This window comes from Lactuca saligna, chromosome 1 (assembly GCF_052625555.1).
Source record: "Lactuca saligna cultivar CGN05327 chromosome 1, ASM5262555v1, whole genome shotgun sequence".
NCBI classification, from domain to species: domain Eukaryota; kingdom Viridiplantae; phylum Streptophyta; class Magnoliopsida; order Asterales; family Asteraceae; genus Lactuca; species Lactuca saligna.
The window spans coordinates 38,413,026-38,426,268 of record NC_136417.1 but is presented as its reverse complement, the minus strand read 5'-3'; the positions used below and the strand labels follow the sequence as shown (position 1 = coordinate 38,426,268).

The following is a 13,243-nucleotide window of genomic DNA, read 5'->3' as shown; positions in this document are numbered from 1 at the left end:
TGACATTTTACAAGATTTAAAGTTGAGAAAATCAAAATAACATTTAAATGAACAGAGATGAAAAATACATTTTACAAAGTCTAGGATTAAAAATCATATTATATATTACTACGGGGATGGAGGATAAACGCAAAAGTCTAAAAAACGAAAACATAATAAGTGATATTTAACAAAGTTGAAGGTAGAGGGAGTGAAAGTGAAAGTTTAGAAAATGAAAGGGTAAAAGTGATATTTTACAAAGTTGAAGATAGAAAGGATGAAAGTAACATTTTAAAAAACAATAGGATAAAAAAAATCCATTTTTCAAAATAAAGAGGATACACAAAGTTGATGGATTAAAGTTACACTTTACGCATTGATATGTATTTGTACTAACATTTAACAAAAATAAAGGGGTAGAAAAAAAATTACAAAGTAGATGAGAAAAAATCATATTATATATATACGATAAGGAGATAAAGATGAAGGATAAACACAAATATCTAGCAAACGAATTGGTAAAAATTATATTTTATAAAATTGAATGTTGATACCGGTGGGATATTTGTACTAACATTTAAAAAAAATAAAGGGGTGGAAAATAAATTTTACAAAGTAGATGAGAAAAAATCATATTGTATATATATACTATAGGGACGGAGGATAATCACAAATATCTAACAAACAAATGGGTAAAAATGATATTTTACAAAGTTGAAGGTTGAGAGGGGAGGAGGATAATGTTTTAAAAAGTAGAAGGATGAAAAATATCATTTTACAAAATACAGGGGTCGAAAGTGAATGATCATACAAAATTAGAGGATTGAAGTTAAACAACGTGTATTAGCATACTTATACATTGTGTTTAAAAATTTATACTTTTAGCTACAGTAGTAGTAGTAGCACGCGTACAAGAAGTTTGTATTTGTATATATTTATAATATCTAATATAATGCAATGTTGTAATTTTTATTACAAAAATAAATAAATAAATAAATAAACTTAAAAAATAATAATAATAATAATAATAAAACCGGAGATTTTTGCCCGAAACAATCAAAGGAAACAATAGACTATTTATGGTCTACGGTTTTGTTTTGCGAAAATAAAAAATGAAATAAAAATCCTTAAATACTTAACCTGAAACCATACACTATATAGGTGAAACAGTAGATGATTTAAATAGCCTACGGTTTTGATATCTATTTTGGAATAAGTTTTAAATTTGGCTAAAAATAGAAAAGTTATTAGGGAATTTAGCTAGATTAGTAATTTCCTCCATAAAACCATTATATTTTTGTTTTTTCAGTTTTCCATTTTTTTTCTTATTTAAATACCGAGGGTTTGTTTCTAGGCTTTAGATATCTTTTGTTATTTAATTTTTGGTTTTGTATTCATTTTGTTACTTAACTCTTTTGAAATTTTAAAATGTTATTAAACTATTGATTGTCTGTTCATTTAATCACTTAACTTTTGGTTTGATCATTTAACTTTTGGATTTGTGCTCATTTAATCACCTAACTTTTAAAATTGTGTTCATTTAGTCACTAAACTTTTAAAATATTTTAAAAGTTTAGTGATTAAATGAGTACAATTTTAAAAGTTAAGTGATTAAATGAACACAAATTCAAAAGTTAAGTGATCAAACCAAAAGTTAAATGACTAAATGAGCACAAATCCAACACTTTGATGACCTTTTAAAACTTAAAATAAGTTAATTTACCAGATAAACACAAAGTCAAAAGTTAAGTGCGTGAAAATGACCTAAACCCTTTGCGAAAACACTGTAAAAGTTCTTGATAATGAGTTAGAAAAGACCTTGGGAAAATTATTTTTCTAGTTATAATTGTTTTATAAAAAAACTTTAAATTTTTTATATTTATGAATAGTAATGCTATGACACTAAGATTATGAATATGATTTTTAAAAAAATTAATTTCATCACTAAAAAATGATTACCAACACAGGTTATTGTTTATTTATCTGTTACATCCATGTAAAGCATTTATTATTATGAGTGTGATTTTGAATATTGTTTTAATCATAAAATTGTTATTTGGGTGGTTAAACTGAACAAATTTCAAATTGCAACGGTTCTTGTGAAATTCGATGTTTTATACAATGTTGTTTTCTTATAAAAAAAAATCAAATTTTCAGTAGTTAAATAAAAAAAAATTTATATTGGTTAACCAACGAAACAATAGCTTTTATGAAAATTTGTCAATAAAATAACACAAAAATCATTAAGTTTACATCAAAATTATAATTAGATACTGTTTTTTTTTTTTTGTCTCAAACTTGACACTGCGTTTTTCAAATTGTTACAATTTTGATCACTTGACCGATCAAACCAGTTGTCTGCTAATAAGGCATGATAACGTGTCAATTTTAAAGACATAGTACGTTGGCATGTCAAAACTGGAAAAAAAATGTTACAAAAGACTAAATTTTCATTTTTTTTTTTTCAATTTTAACGCCAATCTATTTATTTAATTTTTTAATTTTGACACTTAGTTTTTTTGTTTCAAATTGATCATCATTTTTTCAATTTTATTTACTTTTGATGACATGACATTCCATTTTTTTTTGTTCCAAATCGGATATTATATTTTTGTTTTATTTGAAACCATATAAATATTTTCTTTTTTTATTTGAAATCATATAAATATATTTTTTTATTAAAAAATTATATGTTGTATAAATAAAAGGTTTTTACATTCAACCCATAATGTTATGTATAACGAGCGGTCCCTTGGTAATTAAAGCAAACATCAGACCCTCTTGTTCCCGAGATCAAATTAGTTTATTTGATTGTGCACTCTATATCTGCAAACTCATTTTAAAGCAAACATCAGACCCTCTTGTTCCCGATATCAAATTAGTTTATTTAGATGAAAAAAATATTTATACGGTTTCAAATGGAAAATTATCAAAATTAGAAAAAATAATGTTTTATTTGAATAAAAAATCACAAATTTGAAAAAAGTGAAAACTTAGTATATTTTGTGAAAAAAAAACATTTTTGACACATCAGCATGTCACGTCATCAAAACTAACACATTATCGTGTCACGTCAACAGACAACCGATTTGATCGGTCAAGTAACAAATTGGAAAACAGAGTAGTAAATTAGAATTTTGATCTAAATTTAATAACTTTTGTGCTATTTTCCCTATTAATAAACATTGTGGGCAAGTGACATTCAAATTAGCAGGTTTGATGCACCGGGTTTTATACCCATTTGGAGCATTAGGTTGGAAGTTCGATTCCCTTAAACTATCTCTTGTAGTGACACATGTGAGAAATTTTTCCCTTAAAATCTCTATGAAGATTGGATTTGTCTTGTAAAGAAGCTCGAACACAGAGGTTGTTCGCTGAAATATTACGAATAAGCTTTCGTTTAATTCGTTTGCCGTTTACAAAAGAAAATGAAGAAAAAAAACATTGTAGAATTAGAAATAACATGCAATCACCTATTGTAGGTGATTTTGATGTCATAAAAAAATGTAGATAATTGGCAATCCCGAACAAAGCACAACAATATACATATAGACTTTCTCAGGAAGAAAAACTTCTTCAAGTTCCATCACATAATGTACATAAACTCAAAAAATAATTGCATACAAATATAAACCCCAAAATAAGAATTATTTCTCAAAAAAAAAAAAATACAATTTATCAAACCCAAACAACATATATATAGATAAGGTCACATACTCCCGGTTCTACCAGGTGTCGTTTTAGGTTTGACTTTTGCAAAGTCAACCAAATCTCCAAACAGCTTATCTTCTGCCTTTGTAGGCTTGCCAGATGGCACATGCACATAGGACGCATTCGCCATTGAAGGCCCAGTGTACACAGTGCTGTTCAGATAACTGTCATCTCTCACAGACATCCCCGCCATTCTCTGATCAATATACTGTGCATTTTGTTGCTGCCCGTATCCATACCCATACCCATATCCACCACCACCACCATAACCGCCACCACCACCACCATAACCACCACCACCACCGCCATAGGCTTGTCCCATTTGGTTAATATACATTTGTTGAGCCATTTGCTGAGCCATTTGTTGAGGATTCAAGTAAGCCATTTGCTGCTGTGGTGGAGCTACACCTCCTTGGAATTGTGGTTGAGGAAACTGATTATACACCGGCTGGTGGTTCACTGGCGGCATATGGCTGCCTGAGAATTGTTGCATTGGCGGCATCGCCTGGATATTGCTGTTTCCGGCGGATTGTAAATTTTGAGGCTGAGAATATTGCTGGCCGCCGCCTGATTGGTTGTTGTCGGCAGGCTGAGCTTCCCATGGCGGTGGCGGCAGTCCACCGCCACTTCCACTTCCACCACCTATAAAACCAACCACAATATAAATTATTAAATTATTCCATATTACAGAAAGAACAACTTAACAGACAAAGTCAGAGTTTGACCATTCCATGCAGGATTTGACCCTTGACTATAACCAGAATTTCCATTTTGATAAAACCCAGGTTGCTGAGGTGGCATGTTTTGAGGTTGTTGGATTTGAGTAGAAGAAGAATTGTTATTTAGTGAAAACATATCAACAAGGGCGAGTGCGTTCTGCTGTGAAACAGGTGTAGCGGGTTGCGGTGAACCCACGGGTACAATCGCTAGATTGTTGCCAGCTGTCGGTGAGTTGAAATCATCTCCACTCAAAAGGTCAAACTTAGGGTCAACTCTAGTTGGAGTTGTTGTTGATGTCCCATTAGTTGTTATAGGAGCAAGTGATATCAAATCTAATCCACCACTAACAGATCTGCACATGATAAATCATTATTGGAGGGTATTTTGGACATTTGACAAACAGATAAAAGGAAATTTTAATTTTTAATTACGCTTTTTGTTTGGTTTCTGTTGCATCAATAAGAGGAGCATCAACAGGTACTAATGCTTTAGTTTGACTAGTTTCAGGCTTTGACTTTTCAGATGAAAGAGGAATTCCTGTAAGAAGTGCTTCATGTTTGCTTAAAACTCGTTCTAAATCATCATTTATCGCTAATCCTTGACATAATAGTGATTCATCCCTAAAACACAACCCAAAATATATAAATAAAATTTTTTTTTTAAAAAAAAAGTAAAAATTGTGTTGAAATTATGGTCTTACGAAGTAGAGTTGACCAAGTGGACCACTCTTCTTTTGTATGTACGACATTGTTCCACCAAGTCTACAATAACCTCTTGCCTAAGCCCCTGCTCCCAATACACAATCAAGACACAACATTTTAAAGAAAAGGGCAATTTAGTCATTTCACACAAAAAAGAAATTTACCTCTTTCTTTCCTGGATCTATTGCAGTCAGCATTTCTGAAAGGACATCCATGATACCACGTGCATTTTGCATTTCTGTCAAGCTGAAAATCCAAGCAACAAAATAAGTTAATAACCATAATTCTAACATGAAAACCAGAAAAGGGTATTTTGGACTTTTCACACACGATATACCTCAAGGTTGGAAACTCAGCCTCTACGGAAGACGCGGTTGCTTCATTTCCATTTTCAAGATTACGCGTGTCATGTGGATATTGTGATAGAGGTTGTGTTTGTGGGGGTGTAAAGACAGGTGTCGCTCTCTCAGATTTTTGTGGAAATACAGCCCCTAAACGCTGAAAAAATGTAATATATTGAGCTAAAATATATAAAAAATATAATTTTTATATAACAATTATATAAAACTTACCAGTAACTCATGGTATGCTGCATAGTATTGTGGATACCTTGCTCTTGACCCTCCAAAAGCTTCTTGCCATGTATCTATTAGAACTAATATCTTCTCTTTAACATGAAAATCAGGCTGCAGTTAAACAAGATTATGTTACATAACATTAATTGATTTTAACAAAAAGATGATTATTAGTTATTTACACAATATTTGAGCAAAATCTAACCTTCTTTTTCACTATTTTCACCATCTCATTAAGAACATCTCTTTCAGCTACATGCATATGAACAAAATCGCCACAATTCTTCACGATTGTTTCCAATAGCTGAACATGATAAACAAGAAAAAGAAAGTGGGAAATTAGATATAAGAAAACTGATATTGTGTGGCATACTTATTCTTCAGTTAGTATGATATACTTTGCCAATGAGGTGCCACACAAAAGGTGGAAGTTTACACTTCCTAGTTGTTTACCCTGCCCCAAAATAAACGATATTATATAAGGAGATAGATATTATCCCAATCTTAGTTTTATTTAAAATAATAATACCATGACCCTGAAGAACAAAGATAGAAGAATCAAAGTAGTTTTGTTTGTGCTTACTGTTAAAGCAAGAAGTTGGACTTTTGGATTCCTGCTTCCTAGACGCTTTTTTATGCCTTTTACAACTTCCTTAGCTTGCCTGTGAAACAATTGTAAAATAGTTTCTTAAATTGTACTCTTGATCATGTAATAAACATATATAATTAGAACAATCAGCCTAAAGTTCTTCGATTGCACTTCAATTTATCGTCTAGTTAACCTAATTTCTTAAATCCTAGTCAACATGTTAAAAGTAATTTAATTATAACCAGAAAAACCCTAAATTCTCCACCTCTAAACAAGTTGCAGCTCGAGATAGTCAACTGATCGAAAACCTACTCCAATTGATACAAAACAAGGCATATATCTACTTATTTTCTACAACAGAGACGACGATTAAAGAAACTAGAACATTTTGTGTAATCAAATAAACTAGAAATTGAAAAGGAACGGTTAAAAGGGGGGGAAAGGCGTACACAGGATCATGGTTGCAGATATCACAGATCTCAATATTCATGGCCCAATCAGGACCTATAAGCATGTCGCTTGTGGCTCTTCCCACCATGGAGTTCACCATTTTTATCCAGGATAACTGGAAATTTGAGAAATCACCGTAAGTTGATCAGATTTTGAAATAATGGATTGATAAAACACAAATCCAGAAACGAGAACAGAATCCGGAGATGGAAAAGGAGAGATTATAGATCAAACAGTTAAAGTAGGCTGAGATTTTAATGAAGGAAGGATGGGATGAAATTCAAAGTCAACAGATTGAAATGAATAGTCCTCATGCCACTGTATTTCTCTAGAAACAAGAATATAGACAAAAAGGAAAAAAATAAAACTTCGTATGATAATTAGTTAATTACAAAAACCGGCATTATTTAAGTCTGATTTTAATTAAGTAATATTATTTTGGGTTCGAAAGGTTAAAAGTTTATTTAGAGATTAGCATTGGTAAATGACTTACCGGTATAATCATCTTTGTTATTTTTTCATATTTAGATAACTTTTTTATTTTTATATATATTTAACCATTTAATTTGTTATATATATTTACATATCTCTTTTAAGTAATTTTCTCTATTTTTAATATTGATTCTATTTTTTTATATTTGTCTGTGAACACGTTATTTTTAAAATATTCATAATTTTTAAATATTAATTAAATATTGATTAATTTTAAACTTTATTATTTAATTAATAAATATGTTTTTGTTTTGTAAAATAGTTTATATAGCATCTTATATATATATATATATATATATATATATATATATATATATATATATATATATATATATATATATATATATATATATATATATATATATATATATATATATAGGTTTAGGTTTTATGGAAAACAAAAAACCCTAAAAATCATTAAAAATACATAAAAAAATACTTAGAAATCACAACTATTTTTTTTTTTTTTGAATTTTTTTATCAAAAAATCGCAACTTTAAGGTCAAAATAGCTGAAAAAAAAAATTACAAAAAAAATGAATTTTTTTTTTTCAGCGAAATTGTAAAAAATGTTGCATTTTTTGATAAAAAAAATTCAAAAAAAAAAAGTTTTGTGATGTCTTGGTATTTTTTATGCATTTTTAGGATTTTTAGGATTTTTTTTGTTTTCCAAATAACATTCCCTATATATATATATATATATATATATATATATATATATATATATATATATATATATATATAGAGAGAGAGAGAGAGAGAGAAAGAGAGAAAGAGAGATCTAGATTCAATTGTGGGTTGACATCTATTGTGTGAACGTGTGGATAATGCTATTTTGTGAAAATTACAAAGAAAATATGTTGTTTGATAATATGAATACGTTCAATCTTATATAATTATTTTAATTATTAATCATTTTCACTAATTAAATCATCTATAAGGTTATTATACACTTTTTTTAATTATTTTCATTCTGTCAGAATGTTATCAGGATTTTATTGAACGTATTTACATTACTAAACAACTAATTATCTTAGTAATTTTCATAAAATAGCATTATCCACACGTTCACACAATAGTTGTCCATCAACATTATATTCTAGCCATATATATATATATATATATATATATATATATAGAGAGAGAGAGAGAAAGAGAGAGAGAGAGAGTCAAGATCAAATAAGAAGCAAATTTTTGGTAGGAAGGTAAAAAGTTTTTTTTTCTACATATTTTTTTCGCGAACAAACAAAATGAATCATTAGATGATTCATTTGTAAGATGATTCACAAGAAAAAATTCTCAAAAAAACATCTCGATGATTCATTTATATAATGATTTTGTTGTTATTCATTAAAATTGTCATAAAAGTGAATTTTTTCTTAATTTACTTAAAAATGAATCGTATAGATGTTTTTTTGAGAATTTTTTCTTGTGAATCATCTTACAAATGAATCATCTAGTGATTTATTTTTGTTGTTTGTCAAAAAAATATGTAGAAAAAAAAATTCTTACCTTTCTACTAAAAGAAATTTCTTATCGGATCTATATATATATATATATATATATATATATATATATATATATATATATATATATATATATATATATATATATATATATATATTCTTTTGTTTTTAAGCATATACAATATTTTTAAAGCAAATAGTATCTAATAATAAAATTAAATACATTAAATATGTAACTATAGGTATGGAGGGCCTTTTAAAAAATTAAAAAGAAAATATTACTTAGCAAATAAAAGACAAAAAAATCTATATAATGTAAATATTTTAAAATTATTCCAACTTTTTAATACTTTTTAGTTAAAAGTTTATAAACTTTTAATTTTTTAATACAAACTAGTATTTAACGAAACTAATCTAAAATGTTATAAAAAATTATTAAAGTGTCATACAAAATCTGTGAAACACTTTAAAAATATTGTAAAAGAAAGTTTAGAAATAAATGTATGAAAGTTATAAAAAAATTGTACGAAAATGTAAAAAATAATAATAATAATAATAATAATAATAATAATAATAATAATAATAATAATAATAATAATAACAAGTTAAAAAACTTGTAAAAAATATTTAAAACATTTATAAAATATTTGGTTTAAAAACACTTATATTAAAATTATATGAAAGTATAAAAGAAAGTTTTTAAAAGAATTATAAGCAAAGTTTAAAACATTGTATTAGAAAAACATATAGAAAAAAAATATAATAAAAATGTTGTAAGAAATTTTAAAAATTTTAAGAAATTTATTTTTTTTATTAAAAAAAAAAAAAAAAAAGTTGTTCACGTTTACGTAATTTTTTTTAAATAATTGACCATTTAACTTGTTAAATGTGTTCACATATAATCATTGTCACCTACTAACAAGTTAAATAGTTAGATGTGTACAAAAGAAATAAAGTTATCTAAACGCGAACAAGACCAAAAAATAATTACTCTCGTAAGTCATTTTCCTATTACCATTTCGTATATAAATTTTTTAATTTATAGAACCGAATTTTCTCATTATTTATTTATTTATGTAATATCATTCAATTTATAATTAAAATATATAAAACAAACAAAAATCTTGTTTTAACCATTAAAAAATATCCATTTTGACAATGTACTTATTTTTTTTATATGGAATATTATCATAATTACATATAAAATATTATTATATTTAAATATAAAATTCATTAATTATATGAAATATTTCTCACTAAAAACTATTAAATGCATTAATTATATTGAATATTCTCTATAAATAATGCATTTGGTAATATTTTCTATGATTAATGTTATGTGTTTTTAACATATATTAGAAAATCTCTTTGTTTATTATATATATATATATATATATATATATATATATATATATATATATATATATATATATGGTTAGGTTCATGTGAGACGGCCTAATTTTGTGAGACCGTGAGACGCATTTTTTTATTTTTTTTTATTTTTTTTAGTTAATTCAAGTTCTGAAAATAATATTTAAAAAAGAATTTTTTGATTTTTCCATTTATTTTGCATTTTAAAATTATTTTTAGAATATGTACAACGTAATATTCTATTTAGAATATTTCACGTATTTTTCAAAAAAAAAATAGGATTTTTTTTATTTTTTTTAGTTAATTCAATTTCGGAAAATAATATTTAAAAAAAAAAGAATTTTTAGATTTTTCCATTTATTTTGCATTTTAAAATTATTTTTTAGAATATGTCAGTGTAATATTCTATTTAGAATATTTCACGTATTTTTCAAAAAAAAAAAAAAACGGGATTTTTTTTTTTTTAATTTTTTTTTTACTTTTTTTAGTTAATTCAAGTTCAGAAAATAATATTTAAAAAAAGAATTTTTGGATTTTTCCATTTATTTTGCATTTTAAAATTATTTTTAGATTTGGTCTTACGGTCTCATAAAATTAGAATGGTCTCAAATAAACCTGAACCTGTATATATATATATATATATATATATATATATATATATATATATATATATATATATATATGTATAAACAACACATTTTAAATTAAGGTTTACCTTTTTTTTACACCATGAATCAAATATTATGATGGAACAACCGAATTCTATTGTTTATTCATCGAATTTATCTCATGATTGTAATATGATCCAAAGGTCATGATGATAAAGTTTTTTTATTATATCATAACTTCAAGTTCTGTTTTAAGCTCAATTTTAAATAATAACTAGGTGTGAGATCCATGTATTATATGAGTTTGTTTTAAACAAAATTATATATGAAATTTTAACAATTTGAGAAGTTTAAATTTATAAGAAAAATGAACAAAAAAAAATAAAATTATTAAAATTAATGAGACTTTAATACATTGAATACATTACATATATAAATATTTTCTAATAAATACCTTTCGTATTAAATGTGAAATTTTAATTTAATAAAATAAAAAATACAATAAAATGACAAGTGGCAAATAAAAAATTCAAAAATTTTAGAAAATAGCATGTGTCCAAATGAAGAAGAAGATGACATATGGTAAAAAAAACCTTGATTTATTAAGGAGGATAAATAAAAAAAAACATGATGTTACTAACTTTTAGACAGGAAAAAAAAGCAAGCAAATTTGATCATATATTCTTTTTAACATTTATATATTCTTTTATAATAATTAAATTGTATCGTTAAAAAACAAAAAGACAATTTTAGTCAAAAATCTTAAAAATTTACATACGAAATATCATAAAATAAAGAAATTGCTGATAACTGAATTACATATAACATATCTTTGTCTACTATTTTGCTTATGGGTTATAATTTCATAGTCCGCAAGTCCAATATATTTAAACATTCGGAAAAAGGAAAAAACAAAACAAGTCAACCTTGTTTTCAAAAATTTCAAACTTGAAGAATTCTCTCGTTAACTAAAACTGCCCACTAATTTGAATTAAGTCTACTAAAATGAATTATTTTATATTATATAATTTTAGTATATCGATTATTTATTGAATTTGAATTAAGTCCACTAAAATGAATTAATCCATATTATACCATTAGAGATAGAGTCCATATACCAAATTATGTTCCAAAAATTCCAAGAGTTTATCAATAGTCACTTTATTCGTTGATCTGTATATCAAATTGACACTTTTTGTTTTGAAGCTTGTTAACTTTATGATTGATGTAAACAGAATTTGTTTATGGTATATGGTTTGATCACTTATTAAACTTGTTTTTTTTTTTTTTTTTTGTAAATTGAGTTTATTATGTTGATAGATTAGGAATGTGTTAGAGATGGGCTGGGGATAGGCTGGGGAAAAACCCAAAATACAAAGGGGAGGGGATTTGATTTTCCGCATCCATCAAGGATGGGGACGAGATTAGACACTTGGTGATGGGGACAGGGATGGTCAACCCCGCCCAAACCCGCCTTATTTCCATCCCTAGTTGGATCTTCTACCACATCGATCTGTAAACGAGCGAGTAAGATCTCTTTTTTAATAGACCAAACAGTAGCCATTTTTAACGATGAGGTGTAGAAAAATATTGACAAATAAGAAAGTTAAGGGAATATAATTAATAAGATTTGAATGGGGTGAAGAGTGAATAGGGATGATAGTACTTATAGTTGAAGATTGAGGGTTTAAAATTTAAAATTTTGAAGAAAAAAAAACGGTTATATTTTTTAAATTGAGTATTTTTTTTTTTGAAAGATAGTATTTTTTTTACATTGAAATTTGAATAATAAATGGTAAAAAAAATGAAATGGTATTCTCCCATCGGTAATTCTTTGCCGAGTTGTCAAGCTGAGCTCGACATGCCTCGGCCTCGACCCGGTGTTCGCAAAGAATGTCGAATCCGTTCCCGAAGCCACACCGACTAGCCTAATAATGTTGTAAATGATCTAATATTTACTCTTTTTTTTTCTTCACAACATAAATTTTTTCTAAAAAAACACCCGTGGGAGGCTGAAAGAAAAAGAGTATCATATTACAAAGTACAAAAATATAGTCATACCAACACCAAGTAAAAAGACAATTAAAAAACCATATCTTTAGTTATTGTATGTATTTTATAAAATATTGTTTAAAACATCATCATTTTACAAAACCTTCCGGTAAATGATTTTAAAACTTTTAATTTACGTTTCAAAACTTATACAGAGAGGCAGAACCAGGATTTTACAATTAAGAGGCTTACATCATAATAAGGTTAACCTATTTTATAACCGGATAATGTAATATACTTTATAATTTTAAGAAAACATTAAAACCACATTTTTAGTTATTGTATGTATTTTATAAAATATTGTTTAAAACATCATCATTTTACAAAACCTCTTGGGTAATGCTTTTATAACTTTTAACATACGTTTCAAAACTTATACAAAAGGCAGAGTCAGGATTTTACAATGAAAAGGCTTACATCATAATAAGGTTAACCTATATTTTATAACCAGATAATGTAATATACTATATAATTTTAAGGAAATTTTGAAGTAAAAATTAATACATATTGTGAATCTAAAAAATATTAAT

The 13,243-nt window shown here is 26.4% G+C and overlaps 1 protein-coding gene across 2 annotated transcripts; it reads right to left on the bottom strand.

The window, feature by feature from the left end:
* Window positions 1–3,509: 3,509 nt before the first annotated feature.
* LOC145033244 (TOM1-like protein 9) lies at window positions 3,510–7,040 on the bottom strand. Of its 2 annotated transcripts, none has more exons than XM_078981989.1 (10): window positions 6,725–7,040; window positions 6,270–6,348; window positions 5,892–5,990; window positions 5,684–5,797; window positions 5,449–5,609; window positions 5,276–5,357; window positions 5,111–5,196; window positions 4,842–5,030; window positions 4,416–4,762; window positions 3,510–4,332 (listed from the first exon to the last, which is right to left on the bottom strand). In XM_078981989.1, the coding sequence occupies exons 1-10, from the start codon at window positions 6,823–6,825 to the stop codon at window positions 3,689–3,691; spliced, it is 1,902 nt and encodes a 633-aa protein (XP_078838115.1). In that variant the 5' UTR covers window positions 6,826–7,040; the 3' UTR covers window positions 3,510–3,688. The 2 variants fall into 2 exon arrangements, with proteins under 2 accessions (XP_078838115.1, XP_078838116.1); XM_078981990.1 differs by lacking the exon at window positions 6,725–7,040 and adding an exon at window positions 6,085–6,140.
* Window positions 7,041–13,243: the final 6,203 nt, after the last annotated feature.

Coding starts and splice junctions, on each gene's coding strand:
- LOC145033244 (XM_078981989.1), bottom strand. CDS start 6,825: ATGGTGAACTCCATGGTGGGAAGAGCCACAAGCGACATGCTTATAGGT. Junction 5,031..5,110: donor CACTTGGTCAACTCTACTTC/GTAAGACCATAA, acceptor GTTGTGTTTTAG/GGATGAATCACTATTATGTC. Junction 4,333..4,415: donor GTCAAATCCTGCATGGAATG/GTCAAACTCTGA, acceptor TTGGTTTTATAG/GTGGTGGAAGTGGAAGTGGC.